This window comes from Arachis ipaensis, chromosome B6, assembly GCF_059453495.1.
Source record: "Arachis ipaensis isolate K30076 ecotype BB chromosome B6, ASM5945349v1, whole genome shotgun sequence".
In the NCBI taxonomy this organism is placed as follows: Eukaryota; Viridiplantae; Streptophyta; class Magnoliopsida; order Fabales; family Fabaceae; genus Arachis; species Arachis ipaensis.
Window position 1 is genome coordinate 29,961,478 of NC_142441.1, and position 21,685 is coordinate 29,983,162.

At 37.6% G+C, this 21,685-nt stretch overlaps 1 protein-coding gene across 1 annotated transcript; it reads right to left on the reverse strand.

The window, feature by feature from the left end:
• Positions 1-849: 849 nt before the first annotated feature.
• LOC148555013 (high affinity nitrate transporter 2.5-like) lies at positions 850-3,013 on the reverse strand. Its single transcript, XM_088489665.1, has 3 exons — positions 2,974-3,013; positions 2,370-2,679; positions 850-871 (listed from the first exon to the last, which is right to left on the reverse strand). The coding sequence occupies exons 1-3, from the start codon at positions 3,002-3,004 to the stop codon at positions 850-852; spliced, it is 363 nt and encodes a 120-aa protein (XP_088345791.1). The 5' UTR covers positions 3,005-3,013.
• Positions 3,014-21,685: the final 18,672 nt, after the last annotated feature.

A 21,685-nucleotide genomic window follows, 5' to 3' on the forward strand; every position in this document is an offset into this window, starting at 1 on the left:
TGGTTACCGACGAAATTACCGACGGATTTTGTCCCTCTGTAAAAGCCCCGTTGGAAATTATTTACCGACGGTTTTTTTTTCTTCGGAAAATTACAGACGGATTTTTACCAGTTACCGACGGATTTTCCCTCTGTAAATTCTCTATCTATTTCTCGAAGGCGACAAACTTTCTGACGGATTTTCTGTCTGTAATTACAGACGGATTTTCCGACAGATTTTTTGTCTGTAATTTGAACTTTGGAAAATCATCCCACACTCTAATTACAGACAAAAAATCCGTCTGTAAATCCGTCAGTAAGGTATAATAGAATTTTTTTTATTTTTCCAATTACAAAATAAACTTGTTTTCATACAAAATAAATATAAATTTAATACAATTTTTTATCTAATTTGCATTCAAATATTTATAATATTTCAAAAAATAAACAAATTCATCGTATTATGAAACTAAAAAAAAACTACTATAAACAAGCAAGTCAATATAATTCAAAATATAAACAAAGTGTATTGATACATCAACTATAATAATAAGTAACAAACATACATCAACAAAGTCTATTGAATAAATTAAAAGTTGTTAATGAGTATCCAAAGGGCTCTAAATGATTTTTCTCATACTAGTAAATTAAAATACCTATATTGCAAGCAACTCCTATTCAATTTCCTAACTTATTTGAACAATTTTTGCTGCTCTAATAATTAATAGATGAAGTTGGTGAAGGAGGTCCTGTATTAATTCCACTTATCTCATCTGCAAAATTCACTTCACTTGCTCTTTCTACTGCTGCTTCTTCTTCATCATCCCAGCTTTCCTCACACGGTCACAAATATTCTCTAAGACCAGATCATTCATGTGCTGAAATAGTAGTACCTGAAAAAATTAAAATAATTAGATGTTGACCAATAAAGGATCGAGAATGTAACACCATGATGCAAATAATGCACAAAATCCAGAATATATGTTGCATAGTCAATAGTGAACAAAATCTCAACTCACACCACAAAATCCAGAATATATGTTGCGTAGTCAATAGTGATCATTCTTAACACTTTGCTGCTAAAAAAAATAAAGCACCCTTAACCGCAATAAGTAAAAATAAGATGAGTCTAATGTTCTTAATAGCAGGTCTCTCTACAGTGTGAGTATGTCTCTTCTGTTAATTATCTCTTTTTATTGTAAAACTTTGCTCTAAACTACCTACTGAACAATGAGTATTTCAAGTTCAAGTTCATAGTATTCAATTTTGGCTGATCAGCAAACCAATTTTGGCAATAGCTTTCTGAACCTGCTCTGAGCAGTTAAGGTACAGTTCATAATTTGGTGAGAATTTGGACCATGCTAAAAGTTACCACTCAAGCTGGTGTGTCCAAGAAAGCAAAAAACCCATACTTTTAAAAGTGCACTAGGTCCTTCTTCCTTAATATCAAAGGGCAAATCCCGCAATAAAAAAGATCCATACCCCTGGGTTTCAAAGATCAATGTCAAAAATTTATGTAGTCATGTATTGATTGTTCAAGAAAAACAAGGCATAAAAAAACAAGCAGTACTTGCTTTAATAAATACCTTGACCAAGAGTGAACTTTATAGGTTGATCTTTATCCCTACTGGAATCAAACATGGTTCCATCTTCCAAAGTCCCAACATAGTGCACTGCATTCTCGAGATGAAATAAATAATCAAACATTAAACATTTTTTATTATTAACAACAACTACTACTTTTTTATTACTAACAACAACTACTGCCACTAAGAGTGTTCTTGTTTCAGCTTATGTTGCCAGAAAAATCTGATTTTCAAAAATAATCCTAATTAAAAAGATCAATAAATCTGATTTTCAGCTTTATACATTCTCAACTTCTTCAATTATATGTAAAATCACCTAAGAAGTTATGTCCAAAGCAAGTATTATTTAAGAGAGAAAAGAAATGGCTTCAAAAAGTCAACTTAAAATATTTTAACCCCCTAAATTGTAATCAAAAGATTGAACTGAGAAGCATGTTGATTGTTGATGCACGCACTTCATCAAATAAAAAAGAAGCAAGAATTATGAGTGGCTTCAATTTATGAATAAAAAATCATGAATGGCTTCAATATTTCTCCAAATCTAAATATGATGCATGAACCATGTACTATATGCTAGAGAATCAAATTCAATGTCTCAACCAAGTACATAGGTAAGGATGATCAATGACTTCCAAAAAGAAAAAAGAACCTATCCTATTCCACTTTTTCTTTTACTTTTATTTTTGTCCTCTTTGTGTCAATGAGTCTGAACTTGACTAAGAGAAGACTCTGGAGAAAATGGAAAGCAATTCAATGGAACTAAAGATAACTCTAAAGAGAATAAAAGAAGAAGAAGAACACAAACCGTCTTGAGACAAAAGGAACAATTCCAAAGGTCATGCCACAAGTAGCTTGAACAAACACAGAGAATATGATCATAACAACAACATAAACACTCAAAGATCTAACAAGCCCAAGAATTATGCAGAGGATACCAGCGAATGTTTGGCAAAGCCACAAGGCCCAGAGCCTACCCCTCATTCCAAACCTCTTTGAAACTGCATCAGATATGAACCCTCCATCGGGCCTGGAGAAAAGATTCGCCAATCCGAAACTGGCAGCAATGATCCCAGCAGTGTGCAGCTTGAGATTGAATCTGTCACAGAAGTACTCAGCTATGATGTTATCAATAGTCAACTCCACACCAAAGCAGTATCCATAAGTGAAGTACAGACAGCAGTATTCAATTTCTAAATAAAAAATTAATCTTTACAATAGCAAAAAAAATATAAATAAATAAGCATAATGCCAACAAAAAAAGTGTCAAAAAGAGATTATAAAGCATTACTTACAGTATTTTAGCTTAGCTTAGCTTAGCTTCCTTTTAATTGCAGTAGGGAACAAGCAATAATCAAAATTAAACAAAGGGGAAGGAGAGAATGAAAAGGATGGGAGCATAGAGAGCATACATGTTCGTTCTTTGTTCATCAAAACAAACATGTCGTTCTCAACCACCTTTGCTACTCCCAATCAGCTATAGCAATTCTCTGCTTCTGTCCTCCAGAAAGTTGGGTGCCACCTTCTCCAACCTGTGTTAGAAATAAACTATCAGACTTTAAGTTTGAATGCATATTTTCTGATATCAAAGTGTTTTAGATCTACACTTTACTAAAAAACACAATAAAATGAGGTTAGGAGATTAGGTCACTTTGCATCTAAAATTAATTGGCCAATTCTCTGGTGCATTTAACTTTCATGCTGAAATTTGTCATTTTAATATATCAATTTGGAAAAAAGCTGTCATTTTAATGGAAGAGTCTTCTCCTAATCTCATTTGTGAGGAAGTTATTCTTTCACCTGGAGAGGGATAATCTTGGATGATCACAAACCCAAGTAGCTAGTAATAAAATCAAATTATGATGTAATTCACTAAAACTTATCATGACAACATCAAAACCTTTCCCTCACTGGATATGGCTGGATGCATGAATCAAGCAAAGTTAAGTGATTAGCAGCATCATCCATCAACCCCAAAATAAATCAAATCAAATCAGAAAATAAAAAAGTTGAAAAAAAGAAAAAAAGCTTATCATCGTAGAAGAAAATATACTCCATCAAGCAAACAATACAAGAAATTAATATGAATAAAAAATAAAAAATAGTAATTATAACAATTAACAAAAGAATAAACAGAGAAATTAGGTTTGAAAAACTAAAAAACTGTGAAGAGTGGCACTTGAAGCAAATTTTGAAGATATGAATCACCACATTTACCAAACTTCAAGGCTGGTCAATCTTCAACTCCTTTGCACAAACATCAAAGCCAATACACGCAGTAACTACTACCTGAACAAGAACAAGAACAAGTTGTTTGGCTACTAAGAAAACGAGAGAGAGAGAGAGAGAGAGAGAGAGAGAGAGAGAGAGAGAGAGAGAGAGAGAGAGAGAGAGAGAGAGAAAGAAAGAGAAATGGAAATAAGAGGCAAAACCGCAGATCAAGCACCTTTGAGAATTAAAGGAAGCAGAGATTAAATCACAAAATCGGAAATGAAATCACAAAATCAGAAATAACGAGGGCGAGGAGCAGAGATTAAATCACAAAATCACAAACCGGCGAGGAGCAGAGAATCAGAAACAATGGACGGCGAGGAGGGGAGGAACCCTTCGCGACGGCGACACCACGAGCTCAACTCAGAACTTCGTGCGACGACGAGAAGATGAGGAACGATGCGAAGAGGGCCGAGTAGAGCTTCCCCAGATGACGAGGGCACCCACGGTCTGTCCCGCCGGCGGCGACACCACCTTCTACCGGAGGAGAAGAGTTCGAGGGATGAGGGCTGCTGGAAACGTTCGAGGGATGAGTGTGAATGGAGTGTGAATGGGTGGTGATAAAATTAAGGTTACCTCAATATTTCCGACGGAAAATTTAAATTACAGACGGATTTTTTGTCTGTAATAATTTAATAAAATGCAGCGTTTTGTCTATTTAATTACAGACGGATTTTCCGTCTGTAACCATTTTCCACGGAAAAAAATTATATTTTCTGATGGAATTATCGACGGATTCTCTTTTCCGTCTGTAATTTATGCTAATTCATTGTTTTTATTTTTCGACAAAATATCTCTCTGAAATTTTCTCTGTATTTTCGTAGGATAAAATCCGTCAGAAATATCCGTCTGTAATAACTAGTTTTCTAGTAGTGGGTGCTAGTTGAATGGATATTGGGTATGATTTAAATACTTGTAGAATTAATGATTAGTCAATAAGGAATTCGTCAACTCTTGGTAAAGAGTTTGAGCTCTATAATTATAATGACTGAGATGAATAAAACCTTGGCCAAGGGGATTGAATGAATGAAGAAATGAGTTTTTTAGGTCATTCACAGTTCATTATAATAATGGTAACTAGTTAGAGTTTGACAATTAAACCATACTCTAAGGGTTAACCAAGAGCTGGAAAGATAGAAGGAATTATACTTTGTTCTTCTAAGGTTCTTAGTAAAAATATATTACTTCATACTATCAGGTCGTTGAGGAGTGTTGCTAGACGCCAACCTTGATTAGTAAATTTAGTATGACTAATTTACTACCCGCTTAGTGTTGAACCTATGGGGTCACACACTAACGAGTGTTCTAATCTTTGCTATAGAATTATTTAATTATTATTTTGATTTGATCAAATAAATAATTATATTAATTCAGATGGAATATTATTATATTTTTTGCTAGCACCAAGAATATAATAATAGTATGATAATTGAGAATATTAAATGAGATTTGAGAATAATTAGTTATTCTATTTCTAAATTTGAATTATAAATTTGGATGAGATCCTAACTGATTCTGTTTCAAATTGAGTTATGATATGATTCATAAATTTGAAAGATTTAGATTTAGAATTTTAAGATATGATTTAAATTTGAATTGAGATTCAAATTTAAAATCAGTAACAAATCTCATACTATATATATGTATGCCAAGAGTGAAGGAATAACAGATGAGAATAATAAGAGTTTTATTCCTTTGCCTCTACACACATAAATGTATGTGAGCCTAATTCTTGGAGAAAAATTTTATGGTGTGCAAAAAGTTGCAAAGAGGTTCTCAATTTAGATCAGATATCCATTAGTCAAGGAGTTGACAGCAAAGGTTGGTCTCGGTGTGGATACGCATAGCGCCTTCGTACCATCGAAGGAGAAAGTGATTTTTACTAGCGTACACAGGTATTTAGATCTGATCTATGTATTATTTCTAGAATAAAATTTAAGCACAAAATAGATCTTTAGGATTACCTTCTTTTCTTCCGCTGCGTGTTATGAACACATGGTAATCCTTCAACTGCAAATGGAGGGTCCATGGAAATAGAACAAACCTTATCTGTCACAAATGTAATACCCGGTCTAACCGAAATTAATTAAATAATGAGTTAAATAGGAGCGAATATGGTTGGAAGATTTGGCAATTGGAATTTGATAATTTTAATATGATATTTGGATTCACTGAATTTTTTCGAGTCAGAAAACATAGTTTTCTGCGTAAAAGCGCACAGTAGAATTTTGACCGACAGTACCGGCTAAGATCTGTCTGGTACTACAGTTGAGGAAATTGATTATGAGTAAATAAGATTAAGGAATGAGGAATTATAATTAGGGGAGGTAGAAATTTTTAAAGTGCGATTTAGAGCGCTAATCTTAAAGGGTTTTGGCCCAAAATTGGGCCAACGGACAAAAATAAGTGAACCGGGCCTAAGTGGGCCCAAGACCCAACATATATAAACATTTGTTATGAGCATTTCAGCTCATTTTACCCTAAAAGGAAGGGTTGGGGCGCTGATTTGGGAAGAGAGAAGAGAAGAGAGAAAACCTAATTCTCTTTGATCTTCAAACCACCATAACTTGAGCTACGGAGCTCCGATTGACGAGTCATTTGCGGCCACGCGTCGCTCTTCTCATCCTCTACAACTCTATCTAAGTTTTGTGGTGATTATTCCATTCATCTCTGCCCAATTTTCGAAATTCCCCACTGTTACACGTTTTTGGGTAGTTAGTGTTGAATTCTTGTGATTTTGGGTGTTTAGGGATACTCCAACATGGATTCTAAGCAGGTTATATCCCTACTTCATATGGGCTGAGGTAAAAAGTGTTCAAACCCTTGTGATTTGTCATTTTTATGAGCCCTAGGTTGATGTATGTATGTGATATTGGTTATGTTAGTGTATTTGGTGATGTTGGTGCACAATTGGGAGATTGGTATTGCTTGAGGAGCTTTGGTGAGGCTTGGAACTAAGGTTGGTGAAGACTTCCAAAGAAGAGGCTCAATTGGTTTGGCTACAAGAGGTACGATTTAAGTTTCATTTAAGTACCGTGTGGTGTGATGAGAATTTCTAGGCTAGATGCCCCTAGGATTAAGTTTGGATTGTGTAAATGGTTGGTGCTAATATGCATAGTTGGTATATAATATGAATTTAATGATTGGGTTGAGAATTGTGTGGCCTTGTATGCTTGGTGTATTGAAAATTTGATGTATTGGGTAATGAGTATTGATTTGTGGTTTATGCATTTAAATTGTGAAATTGGGCCGGAGGCCGTGAATTTTGGGCTGGAGGCCGGAAAGAGGTAAGGAAGGTAAGTTGACGTGTGCATTATATGATGACACAAGTGATTGGATAAATTTCAAATAATGAATATATGAATGATTGGGTTGGTTATTGAATAATAAGGTTTGGGGAGTTAGAGTGTGGAATTTGGTAATTTTGGGTGAAATTATGTAGATGAGGTATGCTTGGTTTTGGTTGAGATATATTATATGGTCATATATGTGATTATGATTATTGATGCCTTAGCTTGTTGGTATGATGATGCATTAGAGATACATATGTTGTGATATATGCTTGAGGAATGATTAAGGTTGATTTGTGGGTGAAACCACGTGATAGTGAGTATGATATTGATTATGTATAATGATGGTTGGTTGGAAATAGTGTTGTTGAAATTTGGCATGAGGAAGAGTATATGATATGTAAATGTGTTTGAGTTTGAGCCACTTGGGTGAAGTGGGTTAAAATGGTGGGATGATGTTTTGTGAATTGTGATAAAGTGTTAATGTGTGAGTTGAGGAGGCTTGATGTTGATTTTGGTATATTTTGATTGATTTCAAAGAAAGGGATGAAATTGGCATGTTTTGGTTGATTTTGAAAAGAGTTGGAAATGGCTTGTTTTGAAAATGGCACTTTGTGATTTTGTGTGAAAATATGGTTTTTGGGCATACTTTGACGGGACATAACTTGGACTGCGGATTTCCATTTTGTGCCAAACTTATTTAAAATTGAAATTGGGTCCGCGATGTCCATGCCGTTCGAAGAACGGGCGAAAAACGATTTAAAATGAGAAAGTTATGTCCGTCGGAAGATTGGGGGTTGAGTTTGTGAATTCTGCAGCTTTTAACTTAGAAAATTTTTAGCAGAATGACCCTCCACGCGTAGGCGTATTTGGCGCGTACGCATCGTTCTTCAAGAAGGTACCATCCACGCGTGCGCGTGTGTGCACGGTCGCGTCGATGCGCTGCACCAAATGCCCAGCCATTTTTCCGAGAGTTGTGCCAGAATTGTGCCAGTTTTGTGCCTGGGGTGCAAGTGCACCCACGCGTACGCGTGGCTGACGCATACGCGCCGTTTGGCTATTTTTCAATCCGCGCGTCTGGGCGTATGACGCTTGCCCATCGATGAGTTTTGTGGCCATCCACGCGTGCGCGTGGAGTGCGTGTACGCGTGGCCCTGTTTTCATGCCAAAGTTGATTTTTGAGTTTTAAATGCCAAATCTCATGCTTCTAAGCCTCTGATCTCACCCCTTATGTATTAAATCATTATGATATGCCTAGCAATGAGAAAGGAGCTAGGGAATGTGGTAATTTGTGAGTGAAGCAAGGGGAAAAGTTATGATCAACGATGATCAAAGATGATTATATGAGATATGGAGGATGATGGTGGAAGTACCGTGTATGCCATGAGCCGAAGGGCTATATCTATTGATAAATGGCTGGTTCTTGATTGAACCATGAGGCGGATGGCTAAGTTATTGCCGGGTTATGGCAAAACCATTATTGGTTATGGCTGAGTATAAAAGCATATATGACTAATGAATGAATGTGTTAAATGGATAATAATGGAGAATGTTGAAATGTGATGTGTGACCCCGGGTAGTAGGCAGTGGCGTTGTCCACTTGCTCTGGGTATGAGACGGGAAAGGATGTTTATGATAAATGAGTTAAATTATGGAGTTTTGAATAAATGAGTATTTGTGATACCTGGGTAGTAGTAAGAGTGGTGGTTCATCACGATTGCTCCAGGTTAATGTTTGAGATTTGATAACAATGATGATTGCTTTTAAACTGAACGAATATATGTTTTGAGATCCTGGGCAGTAGCAAGGGTTGTGGTTCGTCCCACTTGCTCCAGGTCAGAGATTGTGACGCCTGGGTAGTAGCAGCAGTAGTGGTGAATCCACTCGCTCCAGGTTGAGCTTTTAGACACCCGCCTGGGTAGTAGCCGCAGTAGTGATTATTTCACTGGCTCTGGGTTGAGCGGGCTGTAGCAAGGGGGTTGTAGCTCAAACCTACTTGCTCCGCAAGGGGTGTTTCTGTCCAATGGTTAGCTACTAGGACATGTCGGGTTGGCTATATAACCGACAAATGATATCATCAGCCATAGGGCAGGCATTCATCATTTGCATATGTTTGAATTGTTTGGGTTTGCCTGTTTATTTTGGATTTCTACATCATATATGCCATGTTACCTGACTATGTGCTACTTGTTCTACTTGTACCATATTTGTGTATTACTTGCCTGTATTGCTTGAGTTTGTACAACTGAGAGGCCCCTCATGCTAGTGTCGGTGGATGTTGAGGGCTGTTCTTGATGAAATGAATTGATGATGCGATTGCTTGATGATGATGATTATTGAATGAGATAATTTGAACTCCCTGGGTAGACGCAGTGATGTGGTTTCACTAGCTCCAGGTGAAGGTATGATGTATTAATATAGAATTGTTGAGATAGAACAACTGGTGATAGTTTTGCTTATGAATCTGAGTCTGATTCATGGAAGAGTCAACGAGTTGGGAAACATGAGAAACATGAATTAGATTTAGCACTCTCTTATGACAGTTGCCTATTCATGGATTAGCGAGAACCTAGGATGGATAATTGGTGAAGAAGTTTAGGATGCTTAGTGAGTTTTCATTGCAGTGCATTGTATTTATTTGACTCTTTTACCGTACTGGGAACCCATGGGCCCGGGGTTCTCATTCCGTATATATCTCTTGTTTTTCAGATATAGGTCTAGGTGCTCAGAAGTGAGTTGTGGGTTGTCTGAGAGACGGCGAAGATCTTTATTTTCTCTCCTTTGTGTTTTGCTTAGAATCTCTCCACCTTTGTTTTGAAAAGATTATATTATGTATTGAACTCTTTTGAATTTTCCTATAGAGGCTCTCATGTTTCCTTCGGGAGAGATTAGGATATACTGTTGTCAACTACTTTCATACTGTATCCTAGCCGGCCTAAACTTCGCGGGTCGCGACTAGTGGTTATTTACTTATGTTATATATATCTATCTGTTATCTACCTCTTAACCTCCTCTACGCCTTATCCGTATATCGCTTTCGGCTTCACGGTTTATCTTTTATTGTCGATACGTGAGTGACACGTCTTCGTAATTTTATTTCTACTCTTTTCAGGCTTCTTAATTAATACTTCTTTCGAAATTACCTACTTTTATATATTAAAAATCCACCTGAGAGTCGTACCACCGTAATATCATTGTCTTATGACTCGAGCATAAGGATTTGAATATTAGGGTGTTACAACAAAAATCATGGCAAATAAACTGGGCAAATGACATTTTTTTAAGCTTTAAAAGTCATAAAGATGCGAGTTTCTCCTCATTTTTGTCGATAATAAGGTCTCTCTTAATTTTTCAATTCTTTTTGGTTGATATTCTGCATTTACCATGATTTATTTTTTTTTTTGATTTCTATAGCTGCTGTATGTGAATTCAGATTAGGATTTACACACTTTGCAGCTGTACAAGTTTTGTTAATTGTGGAAGTGACATATATATATATATATATATATATATATATATATATATATATATATATATATATATAGGATAATGAACTAAGACAATCTTGTTTATTGTTGATTCATTTGATTGAGAAAATTCTTATGATTCAATTTTATTGTGGAGTCAGAATAATCAATTTTCTTACAATTATAACAAGATATAAGATACAAAAAACACTCGAGTATAATGTCAATTTATACATTACCTTACTCTTCATATATATTGATACCAGTTTATTACGGTCCTCTTCCATCTTCTACATTCTAGTTAAAAAGTTGAAATTCAGTGGAAGGCAGACAGGCAGAGTGCATTATCGCACTTCAAGGTCAAAGGTCTTGAGCCTCCACCTAATATCTTAAGTTTTCTGGAGTGTTGGTGACCAATACAAAGAAACAGTAGAGAGAGGGAAAGGGTGGCTCATTACTTGTGAAGGTTTTGAGCCCTTTGGTCATAGCTGGTAGATCCAATTTGTCATTTTTTATATTCATGGTGATTACCTTTTCTTTTGAAAGGTTTGAATTTGTCTTCATTATTTTATTTTCATTATGAATTATCCTAATTTTTCTATATTTGTATAGGGGTTAACATTAAATTGTATAATAACAAATACATCAAAGACAGGAGAAAATTACTGAATAAGTAGTTCGATTTTCTAAAGAGATGAATTATAAGTCTCTGTTTTGAGAAGGAATATATATTTTGCTAACAAGATCTCAGTTTTATCGGCATAATCATAAAAAAAGCAGCTCGAAAGGAAAACAAAATAATTTCAAGAGTATTGCTACAAGTTTTGTCATGCTATTACTTTTTTTAGGCAACACTTTCTTATTAGGAACACATGTGAGCATCCAAAATTGTTTGAAAGGAGCCATACACTAAAATACTGAATTTTAGTTTTTTTAGAGAACAGCAAATTAGAGAGCAGCAACTCATATTTTTTCAGAGAACAGCAAATCACAGAACAATAAATCAGACAATAGCAAAATAATTTACTAACTAAAAATTTAAATCTAACTAAACTATAATGAATTAATTCAAAGAACATGAAAATCAATTTTCTCAAATACCTGAAAATGGAGGAACATAGGAAGAATAAGAAGGAGAAGAGAAGGGATATGGGTTTCTTGCGATTAAGCACCGCGCCCGTCGAGGAGAGCACCGTGCCGTCGCCGTACATGGAGGAGTGCACCGCGATTGAGCGCCGCTGTTGTTGTTAGGAAGGGGAGAAAGGGTCTGTGCATTGTTGCAGTGGCTATGTTAGGGCTTGTGGAGAGCACCACGCCGTGCCCGTCGAGGATAGCACCGCGCCATCGCCGTACATGGAGGAGTGCACTGCGATTGAAGGCTGCTGTCACCGTTAGGAAGGGGAGAAAGGGTGTGTTGTTGTAGTGGCTATGTTAGGGATTGTAGAGAGCATCGCGCCATCACCCGTCGAGGTGAACACCGCGTCATCACCGTACGTGGAGGAGTGCACAGCGATTGAACGCTGCTGACCTGCTGTCGCCGTTAGGAGGGGAGAAAGGGCATGGTGTGTGCTTTGTTGCAGGGGAGAATGGCTATGTTATGGCTCTTGTGGGCGTGAAGTGGAAGTGGAAATGTGGAACTACTGAAGCACAACAAAGCGAATCAAGAGGATCATCAAGGTCGATGAAAAAGAGAAAGCCTTTCCAGCAAAGGACACTGCGCGGTTCACTAACCGCTACTGTGAGCAGATGTTTCCCATCTTGGCTTAGCAGAACTATAATAATGAGTACCTTCTCATCTTCCCGACCAACATTTTTGAATTTGTTGAGCCCTGAATTGAACGAAGACAATGGGATTCCTACGGAGACAGCCACGGCAGGTCAATCTCTCATGGGTAGTCGAATTCTACTCCAATTTTCACATGCCAAACCTGCAGTCTGTCTATGTCCGTCAGAAGTAAGTCCCCATAACTGAAGAAGCCATTTAGCAAGCTTTAGATCTTCTGCCTACTCCAGAAGGATTGGACGCATAACAAAAAGCCTCTTTCAAGCGCCAGACATATGAATTTGACTGGGACACCGTTCTCAGAGTTATAGCACAACCTGACAGCAGATGGATCTATGGATACCATCGATCCCGCCCTAAGGGAATATTGGCTTCCGCACTCACCTTGGAGGCTCGAGTATGGGCACAGATTATGTCCCATTACATTTTTCTGAGCACTCACGAGTCCTCCTTCACTGCAGACATGGCTGTTTTACTCTAGTGTATCCTTACAGACCAGCCTCTCAATTTACCAAGACACATCCGGCATGCTATGGGACACGTACAGATTGCGGGCAACCTACTTTTTTCCGCTTTGGTTTCAGATCTAGTATCAGCAGCCGGAGTCTCCTACAGAGCTGGGGACACCAAGACCATGATTCCACAGGATGATCAGATCGTCCCTAACGGGAAGTACATCAGAGCAATAGCAACCACTACCAGCAGGACTACAGAACCGGCCGAAGAAATTCATTCTCCTTCCATAGCACAAGCACCTTCAACAAACCAACTGCTCCATCAGATACTTGAGAGGTTGGACCGGCTAGACTGGCAGGAAAGCCAAGAGAGCGCCTTAACAAGCGCAGATTTACATACCTCAAGGAGTTGCTTGTTGGTAACCACCCACCTGAAGAAAACCCAGACACCCTGGACTCCACTTCATTTACTAGCACAGGGAGCCATGACGATCCCGATTGTGGAGATGCTGCTACCAGCTCCCCGTTGTTCCTGACTGATGGCACCGAGGACGGTGCCAAGCTTTAAGTGTGGGGAGGTCGGTCAGTACCTGACTTCCGGAGGTTATTTCTCTTTCTTAACACCGATTAAATTATTTATTTTTCTTTTGTTTAGGATAGGACAGATTGCATAGTAATAGGTATCTGCATGCATGTTCTATTTGGTTGAAAAATAATAAGTTTCTTTTTAAGACGCTATTTTTGAAAAATTTCACTAATTTAAGTCAGAATTTTTTGTGTTAAACTTGTTTGAAGATTGTATTTGGAACATAAATGATAGCTAAAGAACACACAACCTATGAGACTTGAGCTTAATTACATGGTTACATTATTTAACCATAATATTTTATTCTTGTGTGTTTTCTTCTCTATGATTGCATATGAATGAGGCCATTATTTTATTAGCTCACTTATCCCGAATAGCCTACCCTTTTATGTCACCCTTGTTAGCCACTTTGAGCCTTTCTATCCCATTTGTTCTATATTTTACCACATCACCAGCCTTAAGCGGAAAAACAATTAAATACCCCAAATTGAATCTTTGGTTAGCTTAAGATAGAGATTGTGTGTTAATTAAGTGTGAGAAAACTGTGGAAACATGGGTTAATAGGGGAATATGTTATGTTTTTACAATTGATAAGATATTGGGAATTTGGGTACCTACTCATGTAAGACCAAAAAATTAAAAATCCATGTGCATTGATAATGTTATGTTTATTTTTATGCTTCCAAAATATATATATATATATATATATATATATATATATATATATATATATATATATATATATATATATATATATATATATATATATTCAAACAAAAATATTCAATAAATAAGTAAATAAATAAGGGGACAAAATTACCCCAATGCAATGTTAAGTTAATGAAAAGATCAATGCATATGTGATACAAATTAAAAGAAGAGTTGATGCATGAGTATGTAATGCAAAAGTGGAATTTTGGGTAGCTGGGCATGAATTCAAAAGTATATAGAGTATGTATAGGTGAAAGCTTAGGTTGATCAAGGATTCAATTTATAGCTCACTTAGCCATATATATACCCTCACCCTTACCTTGGCCCCATTACAACCTTGAAAAAACCTCATGATATTTGCATTGGTACATTAAATACTTGTTGATTGGGTAGGTGAAGAACAAGGTTTAGAAAGCATGACTAGGGAAGAGTAGAGTGATTACCCTATACACTTGAGTGATTAGAGTGCACATATACTATCAGTAAGGGTTCAATGCTTGATTCTATGTTCCCTGCTTTCATGAGCTATCTTCTTACAAGTTTACTTGTCTTTACTGTATGATTTGAATTAGTGAAATATGAACTATGTTTGTCTTGGAGAACTTGTTTACTTTAAACCAAGTAGACAGAATCATTTTAGCATATAGTTGCATTCATATGTAGGATGCATTTCATGAGTCTTACTTTCCCTTATTCATTTTCTTTGTCTCCTTGAGCTTAGCATGAGGACATGCTAATGTTTACGTGTGGGAAGTTTGATAAACCACTATTTTGTGGTTTATCTTGTGCTAATTTGAGTGGTTTTTATCAACTCTTTACTCACTTATTCATACTAATTGCATGATTTTATAATTCCTTCCTAATTATGCTCTATGATTGAAAACCTGCTTCCTGAGCCTTTAAATTGTGTATTCTTAATGTCATATCGTACCATTCGATGCCGTGATCCATATGTTCAGTGTTTTCAGGCTTTACAGGACAAGGAATGGCTTAGAGGATGGAGAGAAAGCTTGCAAAAATAGAAGGAGCACAAAATATAAAGGAGACAACCAGCGAAAAGCCACGCGCACGCATGGCTCACGCGTGCGCGTGAATTGGAGTTCTGCATAGCGACGCATACGCGTGGAAGCGAATCTGCACAACGATGCGAGCGCGTGCCTGACGCGCACGCGTGGCAAGGAAAATCGTCAAACGACGCGTACGCGTGACATGCGCGATCTGCAGAAATTACAGAAAATGCTGGGGGCGATTTCGGGCCGAGTTTTGACCCCAGTTTTTGGCCCAGAAACACAGACTAGAGCCAGAGAACCTGCAGAGACTCAAGACACATTCTCATTATGCATAGTTTTAGTTTAGTTTTCGAATCTTAGAGAGAATTATACTCCTTCCTCTAGGGTTCTTCACATTCATAGTTTTAGAGTTTCATGCTTTTGCTTTTGGATACTAAGAAGGATCATTACCTCCGTGGAAGTTTCATTATTCTAGTTTGTTTTCTTAATTCTCTTTCTTTTTACTGCTCATTGACCCTGTTTGGATAAGTATGTTGCATTTTGGGATTTATTAATACAAGAACCTTTTTACTTTTAATTGATTTTTAATTATTGTCTATAATATTTTCCTTTTATTCCCCTTTTAATTATGTGAAGTTTATATTCATGATAATGGAGTAGTTCTCTAACTTGATTAGGAGTTGATTGAAAGGAGAACCTTGAGTTAGGATACTCAAGTGTTGATTCTAATGGGTAGTTGATGACTGACAACTCTAGTCTCTTACTCTAATCCCTTCTTAGGAAAGGATTGGGACCTGTGACATAGTTGGTTAGTTAGTTACTTGACTTTTCCTTATTAATTAAGGGATGACCAAGTAGAGCAACAACCTTTTATTATTAAACTTGGAAAATTCCAACAAGGATAGAAATTCCAATTAATCTTCTCCCGATCAAGGTTTTTAATTTAATTATATGAATTCTCTCGCTAATTTTTGTTGTTTAATTTTACAATTATTTATTTTCCTGTTTCTCAAACTCAAAATTTCTGGAAAAACCTCTGACTAATAAGCTGCACTCTTTTGTCAACTCGTTGGGAGACGACCTGGGACTCATACTCCCAGTAATCTTATTCTTAAATCTGTGATAACTTTTCTAAATTGACAAACAAATTTTTGCTGGTTAAGAATTGTACTTGCAATGCATTTTTATTATTAATTTCTTAATCGGCCAATTTCTGCCACGTCAGAGTGGAATCATATAGAGGAGAATCTAAGAAGCACAGCAAATTGAAAGGACACCATCATTTGACCCAGCAGAAAAAGCAGGAGATTAAGAAAGCTTTTAAATTATTTGACACTGATGGCTCAAGTTTTCTGCATTCTATCTATATTTAAAATAGTAATGACTATACTTTAATGTATATTTTAAAATGCTAATACTATGATTTATAGGTATCATTGATGCCAAGGTGCTGATAAGTTGCTTATTTTTTTGTTGTGTATTATTTTGTTGAGAATTATTGATAAATATGTATTTGAAATAATAATTGAATTTTTTAATATTTATTTTAATTAGAACTTTATTATTAGTTATTTTGTCTCTGTTATAAATTTTTCTATTGTGCACAAATTTAATTTATTAACTAAAATAATTACACATGTATGAACAAAAAATCTTATTGTAAATTTTATTTTTTTTGTATTTTTATTACAAAAGTAACTTTTATTTTTACCAAAAAGACAACCCTTCTATTAGTTGCATATTTTGAATATTAGACAACACTTGCATGGTTGCATATCCAAAAGAAAAGACAACACTTGTATAGGTTGCATATCCAAAAGAAAAGGCAATGCTTTTAAAGGTTGCATATTCAAAACTAATAAGCAACACTTCAAAGAATTGCAAATTCAAACTTATAAGCAACGCGTAAAAGGGTTGCATTTTATGGCAAATAGGCAACACTTTTTAGTAGCGGCCAAAATATAAGAGAAAAGACAACACTGCAAAAGCGTTGTCTCAAACACACCTTTGAAGTGTTGTTATTTTTCAACCAAAGGCAACACTTACCAGGTGTTGCCCACGATTTTGAGGCAAAAAAAGTGTTGCCTTGATCTAAAGCAACGGCTGCATCTGCAACGCCCCCAAAAACGTTGCCTTAGATAATGAAAGTAAAAAGAAAAAGAAGAAGAAAACATGAATAAAAATAATAATGGAAAAGTAAAAATGGAAGAAGAAAAGAAAAGAACCTTGATAATTGATGTGAAAAAGAAAGGGGGAGAAAGTAAAAAGTGAGAAGGAATAAAGAAGAAAGAAGGAAGAAGAAAGAAATAAGAAGGGAGAAGAAAAATTAGGATTGGGGAAGAAAAGATAGGAATTCTGGCGCAAATCTAGTTAAACTGTAAGTTGCATGCGATGCGGACACGTGGAGCACGCGTTCGCATGGTTGGCGCTATTTTCAAATGACGCCGACGCGTGGGTGACGCGCACGCGTGACTTGATTTATGCTATTGGCGCGAGTGCAGCCTCACGCATGCACAACTCTCTGTTTTATACACACATTGCCAAAATTTAGGGTGACGCGTGCGTGTGAGGGACGCACACGTGTGAGTGGCCTTACTTTGAAAAATGACGCGTACGCGTGGGTGACGCGTACGCGTGATGGGGTTTATGCTTCCAGCACCATTCCAACCCCACTCTATCATAACTCTCTGTCATACACCCCTTTACGTCGATTTTGCAGGGTCACGCGTGCGCGTGGGTGACGCGCACGCGTGGAAGGCTAATTTTGCAAATGACGCGAATGCGTCAGGGACACGTTCGTGTGGGCGTGTTTGTGCCTGAGGCACGCCTCTAGATATGATCCCGCGTAACTCTCTGCTTCTTTTCTTCTTGTTTCCAATGCACATATGACGCGGACACGTTAGCGACGCTCGCGCGTCGCGTGCATTTTTTTATTATGCAGAATGCAAATGCAAATGCAGACTATATGCAGAGATTATAAGAAGAGTTACTAAGAAAAATAAAGTAGAATAAAATAAAACAAAACTAAGACTGAAATGGAATGATCATACCATGATGGGTTGTCTCCCACCTAACACTTTTCTTTAACGTCCTTCAGTTGGACAGTCCACTAGCTCAGTCTCCTGCTGTTGGTGGATCCTCCAAGAGGAAGATCTCCAGCTCCTTGTTTTTCTTCATGTTCTCACCATGGTAAAGCTTTAAGCGATGTCCATTGACCTTGATGAATTTAGAGCATGAAGGATGACTCAAGTGAAAGACTCCGTAAGGCTCTGCCTTCTCCACTCTGTAGGGACCTTCCCATCTGGATCTCAGCTTGCCTGGCATGAGCCTTAGTCTGGATTTGTAAAGGAGAACCAGCTCCCCAGGTCTGAATTCTCTCCTTTTGATGTGCTTGTCATGCACAACCTTCATCTTCTCTTTGTATAGTCTGGAGTTATCATATGCCTCTAGGCGAAGGGTCTCCAGCTCTGCTAGTTGCATCTTCCGTTCAGCGCCGGTCCTCTCAAATCCCATGTTGATTTCTCTCACCGCCCAGAATGCTTTGTGTTCTATCTCTATTGGGAAGTGACATGCTTTTCCATAAACCAGGCGGAAGGGGCTCATCCCTATAGGTGTCTTATATGCTGTTCGATATGCCCAAAGGCATCTTGTAACCTGGTGCTCCAGTCCTTCCTATGAGGCTTGACTATCTTCTCCAGGATACGCTTTATCTCTCTGTTAGACACCTCCACTTTTCCATTAGTCTGGGGATGGTAGGCTGTTGTTATCTTGTGAATAACACCATGCTTCTTCAGTAGAGCGGTCAGTCTCTTGTTACAAAAATGGGTGCCTTGATCACTCACGATTGCTCGTGGTGATCCAAAGCGACAGATAATATGATTTCGAACAAAGGAAACAACAGTGTTAGCATCATCAGTACGGGTAGGAATTGCTTCCACCCATTTAGAGACATAATCCACAGCTAACAATATATAAAGGTAACCACTAGAGTTTGGAAATGGACTCATGAAGTCAATGCCCCAAACATAAAAAATTTCACGGAAAAGCATAATCTGTTGAGGCATCTCATCTCGCTTGGATATATTACCAAACCTTTGGCATGGGGAACAAGATTTACAAAAAGCAGCAGCATCTTTAAAAAGAGTAGGCCACCAGAATCCACAGTCTAAGATTTTTCTAGCTGTTCTTTGAGGGCCAAAATGTCCTCCACTCTCAGAAGAGTGGCAAGCCTCTAAAATGGACTGGAATTCTGATTGAGACACATACCTTCTAATTACCTGGTCCGTACCACACCTCCATAAGTATGGGTCATCCCATATATAATATTTAGACTCGCTTTTCAGCTTGTCCTTTTGATGTTTAGTAAAATTGGGAGGGAAAGTATGGCTAACTAGATAATTAGCTACAGGTGCATACCAAGGAACTACTTCAGATACTGCATGCAAGCTATCAAATGGGAAAGCATCATTTATGGGAGTGGAGTTATCCTTAATGTGCTTAAGGCGACTCAAGTGGTCTGCCACTAAATTCTGGTTACCACTCCTATCCTTAATTTCTAAATCAAATTCTTGCAGCAGCAGTATCCAACATATCAACCTTGGTTTGGACTCCTTTTTAGCTAATAACTACTTTAGAGCTGCATGGTCTGAGTACACTACTACCTTAGTACCAAGTAAATAGGCTCAGAATTTATCCAGAGCAAAAACAATAGCAAGAAGCTCTTTTTCAGTAGTAGTGTAATTAGACTGAGCAGCATCTAAGGTCTTAGATGCATAAGCAATTACGAAAGGATCCTTACCTTTGAGATGAGCCAGTGCCGCTCCTACCGCATGGTTGGAGGAATCACACATAATCTCAAAAGGCTAGATCCAATCTGGTCCTCTCACAATTGGAGCTTGAGTCAGGGCGATCTTCAGCTTATCAAACACTGCCATACAGTCCTCGCTCAGCTCGAATTCAACATCCTTCTGTAGCAATCTGGATAAAGGCAATGCTACCTTACATAAGTCCTTGATGAATCTCCAATAGAAATCTGCGTGGCCAAGGAACGAACGAACTTCCCTCACAGAGGAGGCGTAAGGTAGACTAGAAATGACATTTACCTTTGCTAGATCTACAAAAATACCAGTATTAGAAACAACGTGTCCTAGAACAATACCTTGTTTGACCATAAAATGACACTTTTCAAAATTTAAAACAAGGTTTGAACTAACACACCTGTCTAATACTCTAGATAAACTATCCAAGAAAAGGTTAAAGGAATCACCGTATACGCTAAAATCATCCATAAAAACCTCCATACAGCTCTCAAGTAGGTCAGAAAAAAGACTCATCATGCACCTTTGAAAAGTAGCTGGTGCATTGCACAAGCCAAAAGGCATTCTCTTGTAAGCATAAGTCCCAAAGGGACATGTAAAAGTAGTATTCTCCTGATCTTCAGGAGCTATATGAATCTGGAAATAGCCTGTGTAACCATCTAAAAAGTAATAATGGGATTTACCTGACAGGTGGTCCAGCATTCGATCAATGAATGGCAGGGGGTAGTGATCCTTACGAGTGGCTTGGTTGAGACGCCTATAATCAATGCAAACTCTCCATGAATTCTACACTCTAGTTGTCAGGAGTTCTCCATGTTCATTCTTTACTGTTGTGACTCCAGACTTCTTGGGCACCACTTGTATTGGACTAACCCATTCACTGTCTGAGATGGGGTAAATGATATCTGCTTCAAGCAGCTTGGTCACTTCTTTCTTGACAACTTCTAAGATGGTGGGATTCAATCTTCTTTGGGGTTGACGGATAGGCTTTGTTCCCTCTTCTAAGTATATTCTGTGCTCACAAACTTGAGGGCTGATGCCTACTATATCCGCCAAGCTCCACCCAATTGCTTTCTTATGTTTTCTTAGCATACTAAGCAGTTGCTCCTCTTATTGGGAGGTGAGTTCCCTTGCAATGATAACTGGGAATTTATGATTATCCTCAAGGTAAGCATACTTGAAGTGGGAAGGAAGTGGCTTTAATTCCAATTTTTGCTCATGGCTAGGCTTTGGATTATCTGGAACTGGTGATAAAGGCAAGGTGTCTTCATTATGTTCAGAGGGTGTCGCCACACTTGGACCTTGTTCCATGTGCTTCTCTTCTACTTTTTCTTGGTGAACTTCAGCTACAGTTTCATCAATGATGTCACACTAGACGATAGAATGATCTTCCGGAGGGTGCTTCAAAGCCTCATTTAAATTGAAACTCACTGCTCTGCCATCTATCTCAAAGGAGTAAGTTCCTGAGAATGCATCCAACTTGAACTTCGAAGTTTTCAGGAATGGTCTTCCAAGAAGGATTGATGATGGTCTTCTTGAGTCATTAGGGGGCATTTCCAAGATATAGAAGTCAATGGGAAATGTGAGCCCCTTAATGCTCACTAATACATCTTCAGCAATTCCAACTACTGTAATAATGCTTTTATCTGCTAACACAAAATGAGCTGCCGACCTTTTTAAGGAAGGGAGCCTCAAAGCATCATATATAGACAAAGGCATAATACTCACGCAAGC

Excerpts from the sequence above, each read along its gene's own strand:
- LOC148555013 (XM_088489665.1), bottom strand. The coding sequence starts at position 3,004 with ATGTTTGTTTTGATGAACAAAGAACGAACAT. Across the intron at positions 2,680-2,973 it reads GATGAACAAAGAACGAACAT|CTGAGTACTTCTGTGACAGA; the intron begins GTATGCTCTCTA and ends ATAACATCATAG. Across the intron at positions 872-2,369 it reads GTTCCTTTTGTCTCAAGACG|GTACTACTATTTCAGCACAT; the intron begins GTTTGTGTTCTT and ends TAATTTTTTCAG.